Raw genomic sequence first — 26,077 nt, 5'->3', positions numbered from 1 at the left:
TAAGCACACATCGTGTTATATATAATATAGAAATTTATTTTAATTTACATAACATTATATGTAACTTTATACATGTACGAGACAGTCAAAAATAAATTAAGATGCCAATTCACTTTAGTAACGTCAAACTGACAAAAAAAAAAAAGAGATTTCTCACCATTGGATGTGTTAAACTTTAGGTTTTGAGAACTTTCAAACATCTGCTATTGACTTCAAAATGTGAAACATGTACACTTAACATAAACATAAAATTTTATTCCGTCTCTTCTCCAGTGACATCTACCTCCTCTTCTTCAGTGGTATCCAACTCGTCCTCTTGGTCCAGAAGACCCACAACAGGCAAAGTGACAACCTGTCCAGCAGCCAAAAGCCCTAATGGAAACTCTTCTACAGAATCCCCTACAACATCTACTTCAATGTCTTCTTCATTTAAGTGGCAGTCATCTTTTGATTCTGAATCGCCCCCAATGGACAGCACCATTGAGACATCTTCATTGCACACATAGGGGCAGTGGAACTTTGAACCTTCAGTTTGGACAGAAGGAGCATCTGTGCTTATTTCTTGAGGAAAAGCTATGAGAACAAAACAGCAGGATCAGGAATATTGACTATTATTATTATTAACAATGTAAATTTCACAATTTTACCTCCTTTTGATGGATCATCTGCAGTCTTAGCACTTGTGATGTGTCCTTGAATCAATTCCTCTTCCTCCAAAAGGGTCTGTCCATCGAACACCTCAGCACTGTATCGGACGCCCTCCACATCAATATAATCATCATCCGACCCCTTCGTGGTTCCCCAACGTACCTCGTTTTCCTCTTCAAATGTATGTCCACTCAGATCTTCAGTTTCTTCTCCTGTTTCTTCAATCATCTGATCATCTTTGTTCCAACCTAAATCCGTTTCTTCATTGTTCTCCAAACAATTGGTCACCCAGTCAATATCCAGAGTGTCAACACCACGACCACGTGCTGCCTGAACTTTCTTTTCACTATCTGATGTCCTCTCAAATGAATGCTCATTAGAAACTGTAGTTTCCAAGTCATTTGTGACATGTTCTGCTTGTGTAATATCAGGATTCAAACAGAAATTCATTTCTATTCCCTCCATCACCGTCACTTCATTGGTAGGAACAACACAGTCCGTCTTTGTGGGTGAACAATCATGATCAGCATCATCAATATCCCCATCAGGTGACATGGCGTCCTTCACTTTTTCCTTCTCAGATGTTAACAGGACAGACATCTCAGTTGTATGGTCCTGAATGTCTTTCCCCATCTCATTTTGGGAATTACCATTCTGTAAAACAGTGGCTGTTCTACTTGAGCCCTCCTCCATGGAAATATCTTCGTCTTTACCTGAATATTTCACATTATCTAGCATGTCTCCACATGACAACGGTGACCTTGCATGATTGTCAGATACCTCCACGTCTTTCTTTTCGTTTATCAGCGTAGACATCTCTGCCTTTTTGATCTGTTCACTGCTATTCATCACTGATTTACTGTTAACGTTATAACTTTTTCCTCCTTGGAATTTTTGAAGGCTAAAAGACGAGTCTCGCTGGCTTGCAACACTTGAATGAGCCTGGTGGAAAATTTGATGAAGGATACTTGGTCCCTTCGCCTGGCCAGCATATTTCAAGTGAGAATTCGGCATTGCCTGTGCTAAATTGCCGTTAACATCGGCTTCTTCCATTTTTGTAGAGTCTTTCTCCTGCTGTGGATTTGGTTCTTGCTTACTACCCTGTTCAATCGTATTGTCCATCTTAGTTTTTTCCACTTCACAATCATCTTGGCCTGAACTGGGCATTTCCTTTGCATTGTTACCCAAGTGAGCTACAGGAGTTTTTTCTGATTTAGGTGGTCTGCCACGACCACGTTTTACAACACCAGTGAGATGTTGTTTACTGGCGGCGTCTAACAGAGCCATTTTCTTACTGAGAGGTGAAGTAATTTCTCGTCTTCTCTTTATAGCTGCAGCTACTCTTGTGCTTGCACTGGTCATTCGGGTACTGACTCCACATGTGTCAGAATTTGATGGCTTAATGTCTCCGGAGTGGGGCTCAGCACATTTGGATATCCTTGGTTGAACCTCATCCCCATTTTTTAGGTTTTGGCGCTCCGTTTTCCCTTTCACTCCTGACTTTTGAGTTGCAATCTTACGTTTTCTCGTCTTTCTCTGTTTAGGATGCTCACTAGCATCGCTCACACCAGGCTGAATGAAGTTTGAGCTACTCCCACTGATCAAATTATTATGTGAAAAGGAAGTCTTTAATTCTTGACATTCTAGAAGGTCAGGGCATGATCGATTTTTGCAGGCGTTGAGGTCATGCTGTGGACGTGGGCAGGAATTGCCAATCATTGAGCTTAGAGGGAAGTCCAATATCAGTGGTGATTCAGAAAGCCACAAGGGAAGGTTTTGTGTTTCAGAGTCTTGTCTGTGTGATGGTTTTGATGGAACATCACTGTCTTCTTTTTCTGATTCAAGGGGGGAAAGGCATTGTAGTAGTGTTAAATCTGGCCTATCCTCAGGTATGCTGGTCATAACAAGGCTAGGCATTTCACCAGTTGCAACAGAGTTTGGGACAGCTGTGGCTTTTGGAATTAAACTCAAGCCTTCTATAAGTGATGGGGGAGAGTTTCTTGACGCAGTTGCCCGATTCTGAACTTGGTTCAAGTGGTCCTGTTTAGGTGACTGAGTCAGGAGTGCGACTGTATTGGAACTTGACTGACTGTGAAAGTCTGAGTGGTCTGAAAAAACAATTAGTAAAGTAAGTAAACAATTAGTAAACAAAAACAAACACTCAAAATAATGCATGCATGCACACCGCGTTTCCACTGCAATTACCAGGAACTATTTGTCCCAGGAACTACTTTCATATGACATTTTTTTGCCCCAGACCGGTTGCTTTCTGCTTTTACAATGCGGACTAAAGTACCGGGAAGATTAGTCTGCGTTTTGTTGTTTTTTTTGAGTGCATCTTGAGTTTTAAGTATGGAGGAGATTCAAGCTTTTGTGGAATCTTCTATTGGTTTACTTTTTTTGGTAAGCTTTTGGTTTACTAACAAGGTCATTAACAAAATGGCAGAAAAGAGACAAGCACTAGCACTAAAGCATATTCAGAAAGCTTGTAATGCTAGATATAAAAGTAGACAACATTTGTTATCAGCTATAGGGGACATTGACCGTGAGATGGATCGAGCAGAAAGAACCAAGAAGCTCAACCGATCAGCATGTTCAGCGCACAAGTCCCACCCGAAAGTTCCTGAACACTGAAAAAGTACTACCTCACCAGCAGGGACTTTCTGGGGGGAAATTTTTTTCTTCACTTAGACCCTGGTTCCTGCGGTGTAAACACGCCAAGTACCACCCCAAAGTTCCTAGTTCCTGGGGAAAGTTCCTGTGGTGGAATCGCGGCTTAAAATAACATAAACCAAAGACTTTACCTTCATCTTTTTGTCCTGAAGACCCAACTGGTATTGCTGTCTTGCTAACATCAGATTCCCTCATCTCTGGCCCACAACTTTGCACAAAAAGAGAGGGACCTTGAGTAGAGGCCTCAGTGCCCTTTTGCCCATCTTTTTGTTCTTGAAAAGGACCTGGCTGATCTTGCTCATTCAGATTTCTGTCTAATGGCACCAACGGAAGGATGTTTAAACCCATCATGAACATATCCTCCAAGAGCATTGCAATATGCTCATCCGATTCGTCTGCTTGGGGAGGGCTGGAAGATAATGTTGGTATATCCAAAGGGGAAGAGACAGAAATGTGATGTGGATTACGAACACTTTTATTTGAAGAGGCATGTGTGGAGGAATTAGAGGGGGAAATGGGCAGGTCCGTCTGTGTGGTGAGAGTTCCAAGACTTTGACCAGGAATCACACTAGATGGGCAGCTCTTTAGTCAGATATAAAGTAAAAATAAGATTATGAAAGGAAATTTTGCTGTAGAAAAGTGGGTCTCTATAATTTTATACATATACATAACATAATAAACAAATTAAGCAGAGTTAGGCTCACCAAGGCTGCATTTTTACTTTGCAAAAATAAGAGTAAAAATTGTAATATTGTTGTCTATTTTAATATATTTAAATATGTATTTCAGCATTATTACTCCAATATTCAGTGTTAAATGATCCTTTAGAAATCATTCTAATAAGCAGATTTGGTGCTGCTTAATGAACATTTCTTATTATTATAATCCATATTGAAAACAGGTGTGGTGCTTGATTTTGTTGTGGAAATTGTACTGTAGTAATGTAAGAGTTCCTTACTGTCACTTTTGATCAATTTAATTTATTTCAAAAATATATACAGTATATAGTTTGTATGATGAAATGTATCAAAAGTGAGAGTTAAGATTTATATATCAAATGCTGTTTTATTTTTTAAACTTTCTACTCAGATTTTTTTTTTTTTTTTTTACCCTGGTTTCTCCACAACTGTTTTAACAATTGCGTGTGTATAACAAACATAGCACCCAGATTTTGAACATAAATCCTTACCCGAGTTCGAGGTCCACACTCTTTTGCTTCATCTGGCTTCTTCTCACTCTCACCCTGGACGGAAACGAGGAGGTTACTTTCCCAGCAAGCTCCACTCCTTCTGCTCAGTTTTATCTTTACTTTAAGCTGGTCCAGTTTGGCCTCTTTCTGTTCAGTAGTAGTGTTTTTTTGTCCGTTATCGACCTCTAAAAGCTTTTGGAAGTCTTTGCCTGAGACATTCCTTCTTTTTTCCACCACTCCAATTTGGTTTGATTTGTTCCCTTCAACATTAAGAAGCTTTATCTGGTTTTGTTGACGAGTTATTTTTTTTAATTGGCTTTCTCTCTTTGCCATTTTCCACTTCCTCTTAGCCTTTGTTTTATGATGGTCTGATATCGATGCTTCTGTCATGTCAGCGAGGGAAGGAACTGAGGCATTACCGTTCAAATTTAAACCTCTAGTTGGACTAATTTCTTCCGAAATCTGCGATGGTGGCAAATCAGGCCCCAACAAGCCACAAGGTTGCACTGAAGTCACTGAAGCAGTACTGCTCTGTATCTTCAAAGGTTCAGACACGATTTCACTCTCCTGGCTCTTCACGCTGTCTTCTGTCCGTACACCAGTCTCTTTACAACAACTCCCAACATCCACAACTCCTCTGTCTACCCACACTCTCTTTTTTGCAAAAAGGTTTCTAAGTCCAAGTCTGTGGGCAGCAGCCATTACTTCCTCATGTTCGCTCCGACTCTCGATCTCCATTTCACCGGAGTACAGAAACCCAACTAGCTTCAGTAAGGCATGAGATCCTACAGCCTCAAGGCTCAGAAGCCTGTTCTGCCCTGCATGTGGTGCAGATGAAGTGGAAAGGATTCTTGAGAAGATGGGGCTTAGAGCAGCTAACACACAGCTGTGAGCAGGAACACAGACACCTGAAGAAATTAAAAGTATTTTTAGATAATAGAAAAGGCATTGTTTTCGTTCCACTTTTCTTTGCTTGTGGAATAATCTTCCCAATCCTATCTGGACAACTGAATCCCTGAAAAATTTCAAAGAACCAGATGAAAAATCATCCCTTCACTGAGCCCTTAACTACATACTGCTGAAAAAAATCTTGACACAATCATCTCACAACGTGTTAGCTTGTACCAGCAATTCTCAAATTCATTGCCTCATTGAGGAATACAACAAGTGATTCATCTTAAAGTCTGCTAAATTTACTGCTAGTACAAATTATTTTTCAATGACCACAAAATAACAGAAGACTTTAACTAACAATAACATCTTAAATTTGAAAATTTACAACAAAAATGGCCCAGCAAGCAAATCAACTGCCCCTAAAAAAAAATTAAACATTATTAGAGCTAATATTATTATTGTTGCGCTTGAATCAGTCAGTGATGTGCTAAATTAACTGCTTTAGAGTAAAAGACAATGAGTGTAAGTCAAGTAGGATTCATTTATAACAGTAGACATTAATTTCTATGGTATCTGTCAACAATTACTGACTGTGGAAATCATGGCATCAGGTCTAGGCTACATATGATTTGTTTACAATGCAAGTAATAAAGTTGACAGCTTTTTCCAGTGACAGTGTTTGTGATCTCTGCTCTTACCCTCTGTCTGTAGAAGAGTGTCACAGAAGATGCTTCCCTGCTGCTGCTTCTGAAGTTCACCAAGTAGGAATAATGCAAAGTCAGGATGCTGATACTTCCACATGCTGGCATCAACTTCAGTCTATATTTAGAAACTTCAAAACAAAAGGTAAGGCTGTTTGTGATCCTGAAAAATTCCACTTTCTTCAATTTAGCGAGATATACATTTACTTACTTTGTGTTATCAATTCAGATCCAAAAGCTGTAGACTAAAATAACTAACATTTGTACGAGTAGAGGCTTTTACATTGCTTTGATAGGCCTATGTATCTAAACACAGAAAAAGTTCAAATTTGTGAGTCTGAGGACTGATCGGGCAATTTTATTCTAAATTCAAAACATTGTATCAAATTGCAAATAACGTTAACGTTACATGTATCAGTTCAGCCATACTCTCGATCTCAAAGTTCACAAAATGTCAACAGATCCTGATGACGCTAGAATTTCCACCGCGTTTTCATGCACCAATTGCACGTGCTTCACCAATACTTGCTAGTATACCGATATTTTCATCCAAAATCAACAAATAATTTTACATACGCAAACACGGGTGATATGTAGGTAGGACACGTGAGCCGCTCCATAACAATCTCATGTCAACCGACTCTCGCTCTTGATCTACTCGGTGCTTCAGAGGTGAGATTTTGATCTCAGTGATTCGAATATTTTGAATCGATTCACCTAAAAGATCCACTCACTGAATTGTGAACCTAACGTACATTGTTACGACAGCGCCATGTGAATATGTAGTCATTCACTACGATTTTATTGTTGAATCATTAACTGTGTAGCTATAGAAGTTTACACATTCATAATAATTATTCCGCCTCTGTGTTCTCCCATTTGTGTGTGTGACTCGCTGATGTTTTTTTGGGTGCCACTGCAGTGAATCCCAACCTCACTAGGGTTCGCTAAAGAGGGGTCACAAGCTCACTCTTTGAGGGTTACATTTAGTGTTAACTAACAGTGTCTGGCGAATAACTAGGAAACTATACAAACCTGTACTATTTGTATTACGGTTGTTTACCAGGATTTGAAAAATCTCACGTTTTCTGCCCTAGCAAGGCGCATGCGGCATTGTTGTTTCATTTTGAGTGAAAACCTGGTGAAAACATGAAACTGGTGAAAACCTGGTGAAAACATGTTAAGTGAGATTTTACTACTGAATGCTGAGGAAAATTAATTAAAGTATATATGAATGTATCTCTGAAGTGAACTGACGGCCTTGATTGGGACATTTTAACAACTTACCCCATTATTATATGCAGAAACTGTTGCATAGGCTATAATTTGACAACACAATTTTTTTTTTATTTTATTACATTTGTTTTGAAAATTCTTTTGAAGGCATGAAAAGAATAAAAACAGCTCCAGTAAATGTATAGGCACATAATGTAAATTATGCTGGGAACCTCTTGAGAAAGTGTAATATTTACACTGTAAAAATTATTTTGGCGCTTAAGTTCAGTGCACTCTTAAGCTGCAGTCTTGTTACGGAATAACATTGTAGCCGGTGTGGTGAAGAGATGAGTCCCAGTTTAGGAGGACCCAAGCAATCCGATTGGTTCAAAGTTAGTTTTATGGATAATCGGTTTAGTGTCTGGTTACAAATCAGAGCAAGGCAAGGCTACTTCTCACGCAGGTTCTGGGATACTCACTCAGCAGCGGTACGACTAGAACGATCTAAAATAGTCCAAATATAAACACTTAAGTTTTAGGTGTACCGTAGTGACTCAGGAGTCAGGTACTCGCTCATTTTGAATAAATATTACAGACTGCATCTTAACCAGGGAACCAGTAGACACTATAGGGGCCTCAAGGTTAGACCATTTAAAACGATTTTTAATAAGACAAAGCAAGCAATAAACTTAACAACTAAAAACTAACATACGTCCAATTTTTAGTTAATCTCCTCAAAACCTGTATTTTTTTTTTGTCTTGGATAACCTGGATATGTGAGGTATAGCCTAATTTGGAGTCACAAATTAAAATATTAAAACTCCATGAGCACTTATGATGCTATTATGTGTGTGTGTGTTTAAATGGGTGAAAATTAAAATATTAAATGGGTGAGTGTTAGTAATAAAAAAAACATACATAAGGATTTTATATATATATATATATAAATCCTTATCTTTGATCCACATCCAATAAATCACGAACAACTGGAAGCTCATATAAATTCATCGCTTAAAAAGGGAAAAACATATGAAAAAACATATAGCTCTTAAAAATTCTGAAACCCTGAAATATATTTTACAGAAAATAGGTGTGTCAGGGGTTCAGATATAGTTAACAATGGAGGGCCTTGAGTCAAAAAAGGACGAGAACCACTGGTTTAACCTAGTTGTTTCCAGTTTTATTTTTAAGCTGACAACTAGCAGTTTATGAGTTTCTTCCAATTTAAATTTAAGTCCTCACTGTCTCCACTAATTTGTAATTTGACATGATTATATATATCATGTCACAACCATATTTACAAGTAAGCAGCAACTCTAAAATGTGCTAAAATGGACTTATCAAATTGATCTCATACATTACATTCTCAAGTGAAGAATTTTAAATGAACATATTAAATTTGTTAAAGTACAAAAATTCACTGTCAGAACCTTGAAAAAAAATCATCGTTTTATTAAAAAAAAAAAAAACAGTATTGCTAAGTTACATGTTCAATCCACGAAAGAAAGGTGCAATGTTTAAGACCAAAGGTAAAGTGTTGAAATATAGGAATTATGAATCAAGATCCACAAGTTAGTGTTGCAGAGAAATGGCATGTTAACTGACAGAACATGACACAAAGATTTTTTTCCTTTCGTCTTTAATTAAAAGATATAAACTGTAAATGCATTTATTTAAAAAATAAAAATGATTGCATATGCATTCACCCACAACACCCCAGAAAAACAAAATCAGCCCCAATCATAAAATACAGAAAAAGAAAAGAGCAACAGGACAAAAACCAAAGGAGGAAAAAAAAATAATTAAAATTAACAAATATTCTCTGGTAAATATAGTTAAATGTGCTTTTATTTTATCTTATTTTCTCATCAAGCTAGAATCAAAATCTGAGCTCTTGCTAAATCCTGCCTGAAAGAGACAATTTTTGTGATTAAAAAGCTCATTTATCTGCCTCCCTCAACACTGAACAATCGATTAATTCCTCATTGTTGTGAACAGCCTTCTCTATCAGTACTGACTTCTTGTCTTCGGACTCTTTACTGACTGTAGTGTCTTGAAAAATTGTTTTACAATTGGCAAACAGGAGATTAAAAAAGGCATTGGGGAAAAAATGAATTCTTAAAAAAAAAAAAAAAAAAAAAAAAAAAAATCCACTGACCCCTAGTGCTATTTCAGTTTATATTCAGTAAATATCTACAACAGACTTACTGAGCATTTGAATATGCAGTCTAAGAAACAAGCACTGTATTTATGGATTGTAGAGAACAAAAAAACAATGGATACACATCCTCAAATGTACACTCGTTTCCTCTCTACACAGACAGGCACTGAAACCAAGAGGCAGACGGGTGGCCGAACGTCCCTGTTCACCGCTTATCACAAACACACAACGCAATGAGCAAGCGAGGCACTCCAAGTATGCAGAGTGGATTTGTGAGATGCAGTCATATTTACACATTCATTTATATTCAGACAAAAAAGTGAACAACCACAAACTGTCCACCAGCAAGGCCGATTCACAACAATATTGAAAAGTGGGAGCACCAATCTAAGACCAAGACTACAATTTGTCTCCAAGAGTTCTTCTGTTGCTTTTTAATTGTGTTTATTAAAATAACTAAGGGGGAGGAACTCTTTAGTTTCCACACAGAAACTAATTGTTTGTGACAATTTCAAACGCTTTGCAAATTTGTCACAATGCAAGGAGGGTCCCATAGAGCACAACTGTCCTCATCTACCACTAGAGATCGTCCTTGAATGCTACTGGTTTAAAAAATAAAATAAAATAAATCTCACAAAACAAAAATCCCTCTGCCTCTTTTGTAATGCTTCAACGCTTTCACAACAACCTCTTCCTAGAGACTGAACTCTCAATGAGACCATCTACACAAACCACAGATGGATAACTTAAGGGGAACTGGTGGTCACTTAGTGCTTTTAGAAAACAATGACCAAAAAGAAAACCCTCATGTCTGTCATGATGCGTCGAGACGCACAACTTAAGAGATATTCTATATACATTATTTTCTGCAGGCCACATATGACTTATGCAATTTGGCATTACCTTTTTATCAATGTAAACCACTAAAGCAGGATGAAGCAAAATAATTAAAATACCACTGCCATACTATACTAGTGTTCCAATAGACGTATAAGCAATCAAAAAAAAGAAATGGTTTATAAAGCTTGATAAGCTGGGCATGTGACTAAACAGACATTTTAGTCCCTAATGTTTCCATTATTTGACAAAAAAAAAAAAAAGTGGTATGGACCAAAAATCAAGAGAGGAATTCATTGTGTAGTGTCCATTTTAAGTAGTGGCTGTTCTCAATCACATTGATCTCAATAAGAGTAGGAGCGACAACTAGAGAATGTTGAAAACTACAGAAGGGTCTTTGCAATTAGTGGCAATGGTCCCGTAAGTGATGAGATCAGAGGCTCAGCAGGGACAGTAGGCAGGAGGAGGAAACTCACGGCGGGTGATGCACACTATCAGTTTTTCTGTGGAGAGAAACAGATGAGACGTGAAGGTCAAGCGTGGTGCTCGATCACTGATAACAAGGGAAAATGATTCAGTAATGAGTCATCAAAGAGCTGCGATGAGAATTTGTGCATATTACACAAATCACATCACTCATTTTGTGACAGATAAAACCACTGAAACATCAGTCATGTGACCAAAGTGGACACATGAGGGGAAGAGGTCAGTGTTGGGGAGGAACTAACTGATAGTAACAACGCTACTAATGAAACATGATACTTACTGGCTGAGCTGTTTTCTGAATTGTGTTTTATTCATATAAATCAGTGCGGTATATTAAATATTTGCCTTAGTCATTTGTTTTTGACTCTAGCTGACTGGAAATTTGATCTATTTGAGATCCTTGTTTAATGCACCAGATAAATAAATATAGCCATGTATACGTACACGCATTAAATTCTAAGGATGCATAAATTAAAATACAATTTATATACATTTTGCAGTGAAATATTGACTTGTTTTTGTAAATGTATTTAAATTTAAAATGCCATCCTATTTGAGATCCTTGTTTTTGCACCTGATAAATATAGCTCTAACTGTAAAAAATAAAGTACAAAAATGAAGCAGCTTGTATTCCTAACTAGCTAGACTGGAATTTAACTACTGTAAATTGAGCAGCTTGCAGTTAAAAAAAGCTTCCCCAACACTGGAAATTAGTAAACCCATTTCCACTGAAGTACAGAATAACAAAATACTGTTAATGAGGGTTAGAACCACAAATACACAGAGCGGCACACATCCACTTAAATGTACACATGAAGCCCATGCAGAAGGTGGACACACATACCATGCGTGCTCATGCACTGAGTGGGGGGAGGGGAGTAGCCTAACCATCATAAGAGTCCAACAGAGGCAAAGAGCCCCGTCTCTCCCCATACATTCCTCCCTGAGAGTCAAAGAGAAAGAGAGATTGAACCAGGATAAGAGAAAGGCATCGAAGAAGAGGTGAGTGATAATAGAAGGAGAGGGGGAGTGTGAGAGTTAGTGTGAGAGTACTATTAGTGAAATTACAGTAGGTTAACAAGTTTCAGCTTGAGAAGTGTGTAGGTTTTATGATGTCCGGTGTGCAAGGAAGTTAGTGAGAACAAGTTTGTTGTGTGTAACTGCACAAGGGTGGGCGTTTCCCTTTGAAGGCTGGCGTTACCTGAGGTGCGTCTCTGTCAGAGCGATCCAGAGTGTCATCTAAAGTGTTTCTTCGTCCTCTCTGGTCTATCGTAGAATAAGCGTCTGGAGCCACAGACAAAATCACAGCATATCAATTGCATAGATATAGCAGTAATTTAGAAATTTTCTATACATTTAATATACAGAACACATACTGTTATATATATATTTATATGTATATTTGTGCTGTCAAACGATTAAAATATTTAATCGCGATTAATCGCATTAATGTCAGTTAACTTGCGATTAATCACAATTAATTGCAAATTTTTATGTCATTATTATTACACTGTCATTATTTTTTCTCATTTTAATGCTCTTATCAACATGGAAAAGTGGATTGGTGTGTGTGGGCGTGCTTAGTTCACAATGACAAAACACACAGACCACTTTAGTCTTGTCAATGGAACCATTTGGCAACTTTTTAAAAGTAAACTTTCCATTCAGAATCTTATTGGCATCCATTTCGGCATCTCGCGCTCATCATACACTCAAAACGTAACGTTAACCATGCATGTGAAAGAAAACTACAAAGTTTGCTAGGCCAAAAAGACCGTTAATCACGCGATAAAAATTAACATGGTTAAAATGGGTTTGCATTAACACCGTTAACAATGCGTTTAACTGACAGCCCTAATATATATATATATAAATAAATAAGTATATATATATATATATATAAATAAAGTATATTATATACACTATTATTATTATTATTATATATACATATATATATATATATATATATATATATATATATAGTGTATATAATAATAATATAATAATAATAAAATGTATATAATAATAATATATACATTAAAAAAATCCCCTAAAACCTGCATTTCGCACTCTTATTTTTTGCAGGAAAATTATACTTTTATTCAAGAATCATGCATTAAATTGTTCAAAAGTGAAGTGATAGTCTTATAATGTTATAGATAGACTAGAAATGTGTTCATTTTAGACCTATGCATAAAGTATGAGAATAAACTCATTCTGCATTTTACCTGGTCCCATGTCATTAAGTGGAATCATGTCTCTGTCCTGTTTGCCTCCTAACAAAGAGACCCAAACACAGTCAGATCAGAGACAAAGTTGTATCCTGCATGTCCATTCGACTGATAAACGCATCAAAAGCCATTCAGCAGGAATATGTTGTGTTCTTACCCCTGTCTATTAGTGGCAGGGTGCTGTCCTCATATCCCCCGTTGCTACGAGTGTTGTTGTTAGGAGGGTTGAGGTTGACCATGAAGTCGGTTTTCTTCCAGCCATCCTTCTCCAGTGTGCGGCGGAGCTCTTTGAAGCTCCACACGATCTGCAGGACCTGCCCCGCGCCACGTACCTCTCGATCAGAACGGTTGCTATATGGGGAAAATGCAGATTGTGAAATAAAAAAAAAATAAAAAATGCTTTTTTTATGAGCTGTAGTTATGTTAAAAAGTTCCTCTTTCAGGTTCCTCCAATGTGACTAAGCAATTAACACAAAAACAGACACACACACATACATACCCGTCTTTGTTGATGAGCACCAGTCTCTCGATACCCTGGGAGCTGCGCAGGGATTTGGCCGCATCCACGCTGGAGCCGATCACTTCCGTCATCGTGCTGAGAACAGACACCACCGTCTCCTCCGAGAGCCCGCGCACAGGCTGACTCTGACCACTGCCTGGCAGATTGGCCACCAAGTTAGGCACTGAATGCTTCCCTACACAGAGAGAGGATGAGAGATTGTGTAAACATCACTGGAATTCATTTCATGGTAACAACCCTGAACGGACAAATACAAAGTCTAGCACAAATAAACAGGAATTAATGGCTCACACACCTAGAAGCTCACGGTTGCGAGCGTCGATGGCCAGATTTCTCAGAGCTCCAGACATTGCTCTGACCACACGGTCGTTCCCATGAGACAACAGCTCCGTCATCATCGGCAGGCCATGTTCCTGTCTCATCGTTGCTCTAATGTATCGCCCATACTGACAAAAATAAGGACAGATCAAATTATGAAACAGATTTCCGCTCTTCATGGAGCCAATAAAACAAATATTAAGGAATTGACTAGGGCTGCTTGACTACGTAAAAAATCATTTTCTAATATTAGATTTCAAAAAGTTGATAACGAACATGAAGCATGGCAACATCTCGCAGCGTGATGCTGATATACAGAGAAAACAGTTAAAAAACCCTTCAAATTCAAGATATCAGGGCAAAAGTTTTTCATCGTTATATAGTTAAGCAATATCACACAGGCAGTTTTTGTCCCGAATGAATGTGACAATGCAAATGTGATATTGATTTTATACAACAGTTCTATAAATAAGAATTTAGGCATTTAGGCATTTACCCCCACCTACTGGCAGTTTTAGTTTCTCATTTAGAATATAATTTAATAATAATTTAAAAATCCATAGTAATAATACAAAAATTAAGCTTTAGTTCACCCAAAAATGAAAATTCCAAGGACCACATGGTCACTTAAGCCTAAAAGTTGGTGAAATAAATTCTATGTTGAATCCAAATATATTGATGCTTTTCTCCTTTAACACTATCATGACTTTAAATTATCTTTTGGGGGTAATTTTGTTTCATAACTGCTTTTTGGGGGGAATGAAAAGCTCATTTTAAGCCCTGAAAGTTGCAGTATGTACTATGTAAGCTCTGAAAAGTCAGCATTATTGAGTGTACTCACAGTCCAACGGCCTGCACACAGGTTCTGCACGGCTCCCGCAGCGGCTTCCAGAACCGAGGGGTTCTTACTCTCTTTCAGAAGAGAAGTGTACACGCGCACCACCTCTGGCTGGAACAGCAATTCATAACCTACAAAACACCACAATTACATTATTTCATCTATTATCTAACTACCAACTATTCAGAGACAACAAGGCTAAACTGTCGTCGTACCTTTGGCTGGTGAGGTTCTCTTTGGAATGTCAATCATATCTGAAGTTCCATCATCCTCTTTTTTTCCTGAACAAAGCAGACGGCATGAGCAACAAGCAAAGTAGAAATGAAGAGGAAGATCTTATCTGCCCGCTTAATGATAGTGATGTAATTTATGACAATTTAGAAGCAAAAGTCTGAAGAAAACATCATCTTCAAATATTTAAAAAGGGGATTTTCTTTAGACAGTTTTCAATAGAGACAGTTCTGACAAAGGTTACATTTATTCCCTGGAGGAAAACCCCCAAGTTGTGTAAAGATTAAATGACTAAACACTTGAGCCAAGACGGCTCATATTTCACAGAAGTGTATGCCAAAGTGACAAAGTGCAAGTTTCAAAGAATCAGACAATTGTCTTTTAAAATGTCTACATGATTAAACATCAAAAGTGAAGGTGTGTAAGGAGTGGACTTATTGAAAATGCTGAGCTCTGACACCCTCTGGTGGTTACTAATGAAATGTTTTAAAATGCAGCAAGCATTTTAAAGAGCCAGTCACACAATTAAGAAACAAAATCAGATTGCAGAAAACCTTTATTGGGGGGATCTAGTCTTTCCTTTCCCAGTTTTCAAGAATAGCCAGCTATTTTGAGGTAAAAACTGTTCTGTGAACAGTTTGGATGATACCTTAGAAGGCAGCAGCAGTGTATCTCACAAGGTTTTAAAACAGAGAGATAGTATCCAATGTCATAATACATCCATTTCCTACTGATCAATAAAAACGTGTTTGAGTGACTGGTCCCCTTAATAGGCCTTCTTACTTTACAAAAGTAGTGCAGCTCATAAAACGAATGTGAAATGGGATGAGAAATAAATCATTTTCTCTTAAAACATTTAATAAATGGAGGTTGGAGCAGGCTTCACTCAAAGTTTGTACCTCAAATTGTTTTAAGAGTGCTGGCCTAATAATGACAATGCATGTATGGAAGAGAGAGGCCGCACTTTGCATATACAGTTTTATTATATATAATAAAACTGTATATGCAAAGTGCGGCCTCTCTCTTCCATACATGCTCTTAAAACATTTCCCATTTCAGATCCAATTGAACAGGGTTAATAATGGGTTGCAATGAGGTGAAATGTAAGTGATTCCCATAATAGCAAAGCGAAGCCTTTTACTAAAAAAGTACAGAAAATAAAGAAAAAAGTAAAAAGAGAGAAAAGCTTACCTTTGGAAAACCACTCGTCTGTTACAGGATAAAAGGATGTACGGAATAAGAGCAGAGGAGACAGATACAGAAGAAAATGAGGAAAGTTTTGGCATAAAAAAAATTTGCAGTAGTGCCCCAGCCACCATACAATTATTTAGCAACAAACCCACAAACAAGGCACACCACACAATTCATGCATGCTTCATCTCCATTGTGTGCAAACAAACTTCTATGATCTGACACATCTAACTAACAGACTACAAAGTGTGTACTATGAATTAAAGACTAGGAATAGGCACGGCCTGTTTACACGACACAGAGATTGTGTACTGGAATGCAAAGATAGCAAGTAAACTTATTTTAATTGGTTACGGCACACGGCTAGTGCCTGTGTTTTTCTTTAAATGAATCAGACGCGCACCTTTGCCCTTTCGGGAGCTGAAGCAGCCGCCCTTTTGGGAAGAGGCGGGGCCATGATTGACAGGAGTCATCTCCTGATAGCGCTCCGAACCTGGTATCTCCCGATGCACTTGATAGGACAGATTCCTCAGCAGACACACACTGTTCTCAATCAGCTGCACAGACGTACCAAACATCATCAAATAATACATCATTTGTTAGAGATTGAAGCAGGACAACTAGAAATATACTTATAAAACTGTTGAAAACCAAAGAAAAGGCTGATCCTACAAACAATTCAGTAATATTCATAATTTGCAGATTCTTACTCCACTAACCCCTCAATGATCCACTAACCCCTGGGCCCGGTATTTTGGACAACGGATTGGATCAAATCTTGAAAATGGGTTTTTCAAAATAAAAAATGGATTACATAATCCAGTCTTGGTTTTGATCCAGATCAAACCTTTAGTTTGGATTTTTCAGAACTTTTTTGTAGGAATTGGATCACTTGGATCTTAAAATTTAAAAAAAATAATAATAATAATAAAAAAAAAAATCGGGATTAAACTAATCCCATCAGAAAGGTGGATTCAGCGTGGATTTCATGTCCAAAATGTAATGAAAACTTTAAAAATGTATCAAATAATACTATATTTGGATCATGCAGTATTTGGATCAGTAAGATATCCTATTTATTCACAAGGTTTTACTTTTATTTGTTCATCCATCAGGCTACAGTGATTAGGTAGGCTTTAAAGTATAAAATAAAGTAGAAAGAGTTTGGCCTCATAAAATAATCCCCCAAACAGCTGTCAAAATTGACCACCAAAAACAATAAATTTTATTCCGTCACTAATTGATATATATATATATATATATATATATATATATTCATCACAATGAAAAATATCTTTTTAGAATATTTATTAGTGATACATGTAATTATTACAGAATAACCAAAAAAAAAAAAAAAAAAAAAAAAAAAAACCAAAGAATGGCAATCACTGATTTTTTTGGACAAACTTGATTAATTCAGGTGTGCCTGACCTCAGCAGTCACGGCAACACCTGAATTAATCAAGTTTGTCCAATAATGACAGACAGGAAACAAGAAGCTGGCTGAAGTTCAGGAAGTAGTGCAGCTGTGCATAAAGCCAATTGAAGTGTTGTCGTGCTTGCAAAGTAGGTTCCGAAAGATCGCCTCGATTGTACAACAAGTTATTCATTTATTTTCAAAATACTAGTGTATTTTGCCAAGTGTGTGGGCTTATTTAACTAGTCCTGTATAAATAGGCAGGTTAACTTTTACAAGTTTACCGTTCAAATTGTCTAACAGCAAAAAAAAAATTGCAGTGCGTAATAATAAAAACGTCCCAAAACGTTTTCTTCCCTCTTTTCTCTTCCTGGAAACATGCTTCTCCTGTCATAAAAGAGTGGTGCGCATGAAATTGCAGTTCTCAAAACTTAGTCACAGTTCAGTTGTTACCTTGTTGTCCACATCTTTACAGTTGATCTGTGACTGGACGATGTACATGAGAGAGTCGACCAGTCCAGAGCACTCCCTCAGCTTCCTCCTGGCCTCGCTCCGCTCCGAGCTCACATTCCTGAGAGCGAAACGTCATGCAACTAATTAGGACACTGCCTGTTTAATGTTTAGCAATGCTTGGCACGCATAGAAACTTTTAGCTTCAGGTCATCACCAAAAACATATTAACCAAGTGTATACACAGATGGCAGCAGGAAAGTTGAGCAATACATGAGAAAGTGAGGGTTAAAAAGGCAAGATGCTGTTAGCTCTACTTAAATGTAATCATGGTGTAAAACCACTCCTCCGACTGAACGGAGCTCTTTCTAAAAGCCTAATAGGCGAGTGGGAGAAGCGAGGGACACTTTCAAAGAGAAGCACTCAAGGGAAATAAGTGGATTCAAAGATCACATTTCTCTCTTTTGTCCAAACTTTGTCCTGGTTCTTTCACAGCCTCAGAGGTTCTTGCTCACACACAATCTAAGAGCATTTCCTTTGCACTTCCTGTCTTTCTTCCACATCAAAATGCAGCTTCCTCACACACACACACACAACTTTTCTTGACAGGAATTCTTTAGCAGCACTGAGGCACACCCCTCCTCCGCCTATAAAGTCTTTCATTAATCTGAATCATTAAACTGTCCCTTCCCAACATATCCTAATCCTTTCCTCCGCCCATCTCTCTGTGTTCCCGTGGCTTAACTGCATCTCCAAAGTCATGCGTTTGATTCCCAGGCTGATTAAGGGCATTTTCACACCTGGCTTGTTTGGAGCGTTTGTTTCAGAAACTGGGGTGATTTCTCGCTTAGTATGGTTATTTTAAGCATATATATGAACACTCCAATCACGCTTGGATTTAAAAAAAAAAAAAAAAAAGGGGGTACGAAATAACCTGGACAAGGTGGCCTCTGCCTACTAGTGGCGGGAAAGCAACCCGACCCAACGGACCAATGAATCAGGCTGTATCACAATGTATAATGGTCAATGCATGAAAAGCGGCAGTGTTTGCTTTCTCAAAATGAATCGTGGGTTAACCTGGAGCAAAGATGATGTGATATGCCTACCTAAAATTTGGTCCGACAAACAGATTTCAGAACAGTCCAAAACACTAAAATACAGTCGAAGTAAATCAACGACAATTAGAAAAAAAGCCACAATAAGCCCACGGAACTGTTGTCATCCTGACATATGACCTCTATCCCGGAACATGAACGGGTGCACTCTGACCAATGTGAGGACAGTTGACTCGCACATGAAATTTTGGTCCTTTAAGAAATGTTGCTCTGTGAAAGCAAAATGTACCTTAAGCAGCCGGTGGTGTTGGTGAGCGCAGTCTCCCACTCCAGGTGTCTGGGTTTGCAGCTCTCCTCTCCACCTTCGTGCCCCCTCTCCCAGCCCGAGTGGGGAACCATCACCTCATCGGACAAGGCGTGCAGCGCGTGGTCCACGATCTCCATCTTTACAGAGTCATGAGACGACAGGTTCCACAGCGTGCCTGTCAGAGGACGAGCCATCAGTTACTACCACATGTAAACGACAATCCATCTCGTCTGATCACTTCGAATCACAAAGTTTAAAGTTGGCATCAAAATGGAAATTTCAAAAGGACATGACTTTTTATATGTTTTTGAAAGAAGTCTCTCTATGTGCATTCATATTCTTAAATATATTATTCAAATTTAAAAACTGTTTTGGTAAAGCGGAATTTTCAGCAGCAATTAGTTTAATGATCCTTCAGAAATCCTTCTAATATGGATTATAACCTGATACTTTTTTGAGGATTCTTTGATGAATAGAAAGCTCAAAAGAACCACACATTTGAAATATAAATCTTCTGTAACATTAGAAAACCTTAATTTCCAGCGTACCTGTAATAGTGTCGGTAAGGTCCTGATCTCTCGTCTTCCTCAGTAGCCGCACCAGTGCGGGAATTCCATCACAGTTCTTGATGGCTATCTTGTTATCTGGATCTCGTCCGTATGAGATGTTCTTGAGAGCTCCGCATGCTGCGTAATGGACCTCCTTCTTTGGGTTATCCAGCATGGACACAAGGGCAGGGATCCCCTTCATTCGTCTCACATCTGACTTCACCTGCAAAAATAGGCAGAGAAGACTAAGCGCATGGATCTTGTGTGCTACACCATGAGTGACTTTCACCATCCGCACCAAAAACCAGCACAAGTTGATGAAATCACTGCTTTGCAGTGTGTGTACTAACCTTATCATTCTTAAAAGTGAGATGTTGCAAGTAAGCTGCAGCATTGCTTTTGACAGGGTCCAGGCGGTAGTTGAGCATAGCGATGACTTCAGGAAGTTCAGGTTGCCTCCATGCTGTGGGGGCGGGGCCTTTACGAAGAGTGCTGTCCAATGATGCCATGCTGCCCCTCTCTCCCTGAGCCAGTGGAGCTCCTCCTCCCCAATAATACATATCACCAGCTCCACTCATATCACCATCCAATGTTCCCTCATATGACCTACGCAAAACAAGCAGCAGCACATTAAGTGATTAGTTTCCCCCACCTTCCCCCAACTATTTGCTTCACATTTAACAGAACACACTAACCCTGTCCGGCGTGGAGGTGGCGCATGGAGTGGATGTGCCGGCCGGGGCATTGTGCTGTAATGCATGGCTGGCCCCATGCCGTAATCGGGTTCATCATATCCCAGGCTCCTCTGATCATCCTCTAGGCCGTAGGGGTCTGGGACAAAGCGCTGCATGCCAGAGATCTCTAAAGCACTGCCCATACGTCCTACCTGGGGCTGGGCCGCATACGGGTCCAACTGCGGCCGGCTGTGTGTGCGGTAGGCGGAGTCCAGCGTCCGGTAGCCATCCACAGGTCTAAAGAAAAAGAAAGACTGAGCTCATTTGTACATCTTAACTACTGGTCAAAAGTGAAAAATAATTACTTTTTTTGTATGTGTGCTTGAACGAGGTCACATATGCTCAGCAAGGCTGCATTGATTTGATCAAAAATACAGTAAAACTTTAATATTGTGCTCCAAGTGTTACTATTTTGAAATCTTTTAAATAGTAATTTATTTCTGTCAAGGCAAAGCTTAAAGGGATACTCCACTTTTTTTGGAAATAGGCTCATTTTACAACTCCCTCAGAGTTAAACAGTCGAGTTTTACCTTTTTCGAATCCATTCAGCCGATTTTCTGATTTTAAGAAGAATATCAGTAACCAGACAGTTTCTGGTCTCATTGACTTCATTGGTCTCTTTTTCCTACTGTTGAAGTCAATGAGACCAGAAACTGTCTGGTTACTGATATTCTTCAAAATATCAGAAAATCAGCTGAATGGTTTCGAAAACAGTAAAACCCAACTGTTTAACACTGGGGGAGTTGTATAATGAGCCTATTTCCAAAAAAAACTGCAGTATCCATTTAACTTTTTCCAGTCTTCAGTGTCACATGATCCTTCAGAAATCACTCTAATATGCTGATTTGAAAGGCACGGACCTGTAGCGGTCATCCATCCGCGTCCCTCGGCTGAGGCTGGTGTAGGCTTCAGAAGGAATCCGGTAATCATCATAGCCACCTGGAGGTCCATAGTGGTAGTTACGGGGGACAGTAGAGGTGGGGTAGTCCATGGGGCCAGCCGGTGGCCTGTACACACGGTCCATTGGGGTATTATAACCGGGTATCCCAGTGACTGAACCAGTGCCATCCAGGGAAAGTGTGTCGGAAACTGAGGGAATGACTGTTCGTGTGGTGGTTGTCTTTGTGACCTTCTTTACCTGATAAGGGAAAGTAAAAAACAAAACATGAGGCCATGCTAGACAAAATGTCACCAGTTAATTTATTTATATTGTATGGCTACAGCAAACCTACCGTGGTCTCAGTGCGACGTGTGGATCCATCCTCATTAGTTTCAACTGAAATAATAGGCATTGCTTCATGGGGGTCCTCGACTGTGATCGACTCAACAATATGACCAGGGTCCAACATCCTGTACTGTGGAACAGGCGCACAAACAAAGAACAATAGTGAGCACAAGCAAAGAATAGGAAGTGTCACACAAACACCATCTGGCGCAATCACTGGTGTAAATCAGTGACGACATTAGCAAGGTAGTACAGAAGCAAAATAAGTGAGTGTAAAAATATGCACAAGAGCATCTGTCAAGTATACGGACATCCAGGATTCCACAATAAGGATGACCTGGGACCAGTGCTGTTTTGACATTACATCCTGTTCATTTTACATCTGCATTTATTAGGAATGCTGCTCTCGTTCACTCGTACTCAACTTATCACTCGTTCGGTCAACAGAACAAACAGAGATATGTAGATATGTGCGTGTTGAGCGCACATCCCTTTTTCACAAGCATTGCAATTTGTAGTTTGGTTGGATGTCTCAAAATAGAAAGTAAAACGATGCAACTATTACTAACATTACTTGAAGGTAAGGAGGGAGATACAGTTTTTATGCTACATAACGATATACTCATGTCACTATTCTAAACAAAACTTTATCAAGTGTTCAATGTGTTTATTTTCCTGACACACACATTTTTGCAAAAAAATACCTATTTTATAAATATAAGAGTACGAAAAAAAAACACTAATTATATTTTAAATTAATAAGATATTAATCATAATAAATAACTAATTTCATTAAGATTTTTCAAATATATGTCATTTATAATAAATAATTTAATTCTGATTTTGCAGAACTGAAATATGTATTGTTCATTGTGGAAACCCCCTACTAACCTGAGTCCCGTTTATGTATCCCTCGTTTAATTTGAGACGTTCTAACTCTGCATCACCAGTGACACGGCCGTTCTAGAGAAAGAGGAAAGAAAAATATGACAGACAAAAAAAAAAAGATGAGGAAGGCGTGAAAGTGGCCAATGATCATGGCGGTGAACAATGATAAACATTCAGAGTGATCAGATTATGGCAGGACCTCGAGTAATTACAACAGCAAAAAAACAAAAAACAAAACTTGACCTTATGTCCATGCAAAGGATAAACACTGAAGGCACTAAAAAACAACTTAAGCTAACGAAACCATTGCACAAGAGAAACATGACAGTGTTGCGGAAATGAATAATGAATACATGGATGAACGAATGCCAGGAATGAGATGGGGGTTGACAGCTACCGGATAATATTACTCATGCTTTTACACAACAATGGCATGCAACACCAATCACATTCACACTTAAAGCACAACGTCTCTACACACATAAACCAGAGGGGTAGTGGGCTGCTGTACTATTGCCGCTCCACAGAGGGAGCTGTGAAAGTAGATGGTAATCCTAGCTGACAGTCAGGCAAGTAGGAACCTGTTAGCAGGTAGGGGCTGAGCCTTCTTAGCATGTTAATATCTATACAACTATGTCAACAGAGAGGAGATGTACAGAAGATGGTGGCATTTCAAACACTGCTGAGAGAAAGAGAAAATAAAAGAATGAGAAAATGAATGAGAGAACGATTCTACCGAAAATAAATACGGCGTTATTTACACAGCTGCATTAAACCTTGTAAAGCACTTGGTAGCTTTTTGTGATGAAAAGACCAAAACTTCAATCCTTCGGTCATAATTTGCATTTGTGTGGAGCATGTGGAATTCAAATGTGGAGCATCAAGATGTGTTGCGCCAAAAGTGACGCCAATGTCAAATGGAACCGATTCTTATGCTCCGTTTTTAAAATGTACACGAATGCAAGTGACATCTGAGAGCAATGGCAGAACGAAAGCGTTTCAATTAACTTAAATTTAGTGAAGAAACTCAAGGAATGTACCAGCCAGATATTTTGGACAGCAGCTTTATATGAGTTTCACCCATTTACTATTTAATTAATAAAGCACAGCCTTGACATTTCACAAAGTATTGTCATGTTCCCTGTAAGACCGTTATAGATTTGAAACTATTTCCGTAACTGCTAGCTAAAACTAGTAAATCTTGAGTTTCTGTAAATGATATAGTAGCAATCAAACATTATATATTAGATAATGTTGGCAACTAACATTAACATTACGCCAAAAATTACAATTAAAGCTAAAATTAAATGAATAGCATTTAAATAAAACTAAAATGGCGACTATAAAATTAAATACATTTTTTCAGGTTAAGTATTCCTTTCAAATTCGTGAGATGTTGTCTTAATCTGATGTATCTGAGAGCCAAGAGAAATAAAAGTTGTGAATGCAACTGAGTTGTGAGTTTCAACTCACTTGCGCACAGTCGACGCCCTTAAGAGGGGGCGTGTCTAAGATCATGCAACCAATTCAAGAAGTCCTCTACTGAGAAAAGCCGAGATTAACACGATACTTGTTCACGTCGAGCAACTTCCACCAAAAGATGGAGCTTTCTGAAATCATCTACACACAAGGGAGACTCATCTTACTAAACCGGTTTGTTATCTCTCCGTTCACAGACATCAGCGGAAGGGGGTTTGCGTGTTGAGAAAGTTTCTGTGATAAGGGAGACATTCACCATGAGGACAGAGAGCAAACGGGAGAGAAATTCCTCTCCGTTGAAGAACATTCATTCCGCTAAGTCAAACAGACAGGTTAATGACACATGTACGATGTACAGACATGCGTTTTGTAAGAACCAACAGGGTTGACATTCAATGATGTGGTGAGAGACAAATTGGGGACACGATGAAACAACATGCAAGGAAAGTATGGCTTCAGAGTGCCACACACGCCATTGCCACACAGGGCAAAGGATGGGCGGCGAATGACGACAAGAGGAAAGGATGCAAATGGTGGGTTCTGGTGATGCCGACCGCAACAGTGAAGGATGGGTTATTCGCCATGCTCCTTGAGGTGCCAACTAGGACGCATTGGTGCAGAGAGATGCGGCATGGGTGAGATATTGCAGGGTGATGATGCGGAGAACCCTGCTGCTGCATGATTGGCTGGGAGGGCGTTACCTGCAGAGTGGGGAGGGGGCGGGGTAGGGTACCGGAGGGCCCCACACTCCTCCTCTCCTCCTCCAGAGCTCGAGTCAGTCGCTCAAACTGCATCTCCTGCTCTCGCACGGAGGCCAGGAGAGATGCTGCATTCTCACACTGCTCCATACACACTGAGAGAAAGAGGACAGTGGTTACACACTCTCATGGGATCAAGCACCTTACGCACTCCATAAGTGCCCTAAAAAAAGAAAGGAAAAGAAACATGCACTCCACGCACAAACACATAGCTTAAAGTGGTGTGCATCATGTGACCCATGCTGCTAGCTAAATCAAGAAACGGGGAGAAAAAAAACAGAAATGTGAGATAGAGAGAACATGACAGACAGAAAGTAAAAACTGTGAGAAGAGAGCACGAGCAAGACAGGTGCTAACAAAGCGATTCAGACGCAGGCGTGATCACGCTGCCACCTCTGAGTGACAACACAGAGGAAACCAGACCGGTTTCAAGCTCGCATATAGGAGAGTGATTCAGATGCTGTGCGAGAAGAGATCATGTAGAGGCAAACAGACGAGTGGAGACACAACAAGGAATGAGCCAAGGTCCATTCAAATCAAAAGTGGCTCCACGGAAACAAACTGCGGATAAATAAAAGCAGTCCATCTGCTTTCTACTGTGCTGTCCTTTCTGGAGGACATTTCTGACAACTGAAAACACTAAACCAACAACTAACTAACACAGCAACAGTACCATGGTACAGTCAGTGATGGGAATGGACCATAGTACTTCAAGTACACAAGTTGATTAAAACAAAATTAAAATAGTCCAAATAAATAAATAGTAATATTATGGTACTTTTAGATATACCATGATTTATATAAACATCATTAATAAAGAACACCACTGTATTGCCATGATTCACATTATAATAATAAAATAAAAATAATGTGATAAAGCAATTTGTTATTCATTATTAATAATGGCAAAACAAAACATGGCGCAGTTGTGGTCCTTTGTAGTGGTCGACAGACATTGGCTGTGTCCGAAATCTCCCACTACTCACTATATAGTGGACTATATAGTGAGCTCACCATTTTGTAGTGCTGTCCGAATAGTGATGATTATTATACCCTATATAGTCCACTCAGTGTATCCCAGAAA

At 39.0% G+C, this 26,077-nt stretch overlaps 2 protein-coding genes across 9 annotated transcripts in view; both read right to left on the bottom strand.

Annotated features, from left to right (window-relative positions):
* Positions 1-15: 15 nt before the first annotated feature.
* Positions 16-7,558, bottom strand: LOC120491692 (uncharacterized). Of its 2 annotated transcripts, XM_039689678.2 has the most exons (6): positions 6,317-7,558; positions 6,103-6,236; positions 4,511-5,418; positions 3,453-3,903; positions 648-2,756; positions 16-573 (listed from the first exon to the last, which is right to left on the bottom strand). In XM_039689678.2, exons 2-6 carry the CDS (start codon positions 6,203-6,205, stop codon positions 254-256), a joined length of 3,891 nt encoding a protein of 1,296 aa, XP_039545612.2. In that variant the 5' UTR covers positions 6,206-6,236; positions 6,317-7,558; the 3' UTR covers positions 16-253. The 2 variants fall into 2 exon arrangements, with proteins under 2 accessions (XP_039545612.2, XP_039545604.2); XM_039689670.2 differs by having other exon boundaries at positions 6,103-7,558.
* Positions 7,559-8,746: 1,188 nt separating this feature from the next.
* The window catches only part of ctnnd1 (catenin delta 1), a 34,480-nt gene continuing 17,149 nt past the window's right edge, over positions 8,747-26,077 (bottom strand). For 2 of the 7 annotated variants that reach the window (XM_039689617.2, XM_039689608.2), the window contains exons 2-21: positions 24,937-25,088; positions 22,760-22,831; positions 21,876-21,998; positions 21,504-21,781; positions 20,605-20,880; positions 20,260-20,515; positions 19,910-20,132; positions 19,344-19,536; positions 18,003-18,120; positions 16,537-16,690; positions 16,134-16,151; positions 14,927-14,992; positions 14,715-14,842; positions 13,851-14,001; positions 13,535-13,730; positions 13,193-13,386; positions 13,033-13,080; positions 12,006-12,088; positions 11,693-11,747; positions 8,747-10,821 (exon numbers count right to left, since the gene is read on the bottom strand). In XM_039689617.2, coding sequence (XP_039545551.2) covers positions 10,760-10,821; positions 11,693-11,747; positions 12,006-12,088; positions 13,033-13,080; positions 13,193-13,386; positions 13,535-13,730; positions 13,851-14,001; positions 14,715-14,842; positions 14,927-14,992; positions 16,134-16,151; positions 16,537-16,690; positions 18,003-18,120; positions 19,344-19,536; positions 19,910-20,132; positions 20,260-20,515; positions 20,605-20,880; positions 21,504-21,781; positions 21,876-21,998; positions 22,760-22,831; positions 24,937-25,083 — 2,841 coding nt within the window. In that variant the 5' untranslated portion in view covers positions 25,084-25,088 and the 3' untranslated portion in view covers positions 8,747-10,759. Of the gene's footprint in view, positions 10,822-11,648; positions 11,748-12,005; positions 12,089-13,032; positions 13,081-13,192; positions 13,387-13,534; positions 13,731-13,850; positions 14,002-14,714; positions 14,843-14,926; positions 14,993-16,133; positions 16,152-16,536; positions 16,691-18,002; positions 18,121-19,343; positions 19,537-19,909; positions 20,133-20,259; positions 20,516-20,604; positions 20,881-21,503; positions 21,782-21,875; positions 21,999-22,759; positions 22,832-24,936; positions 25,089-26,077 lie in introns of all 7 variants that reach the window. The other 5 variants (XM_039689659.2, XM_039689652.2, XM_039689630.2 and 2 more) reach the window with 4 other exon arrangements.

The sequence above is a fragment of the Pimephales promelas genome, chromosome 6 (genome assembly GCF_988280905.1).
Source record: "Pimephales promelas chromosome 6, fPimPro1.hap1.1, whole genome shotgun sequence".
In the NCBI taxonomy this organism is placed as follows: Eukaryota; Metazoa; Chordata; class Actinopteri; order Cypriniformes; family Leuciscidae; genus Pimephales; species Pimephales promelas.
The sequence above is the reverse complement of the archived record's forward strand: the minus strand, read 5'-3'. Positions and strand labels throughout refer to the sequence as shown.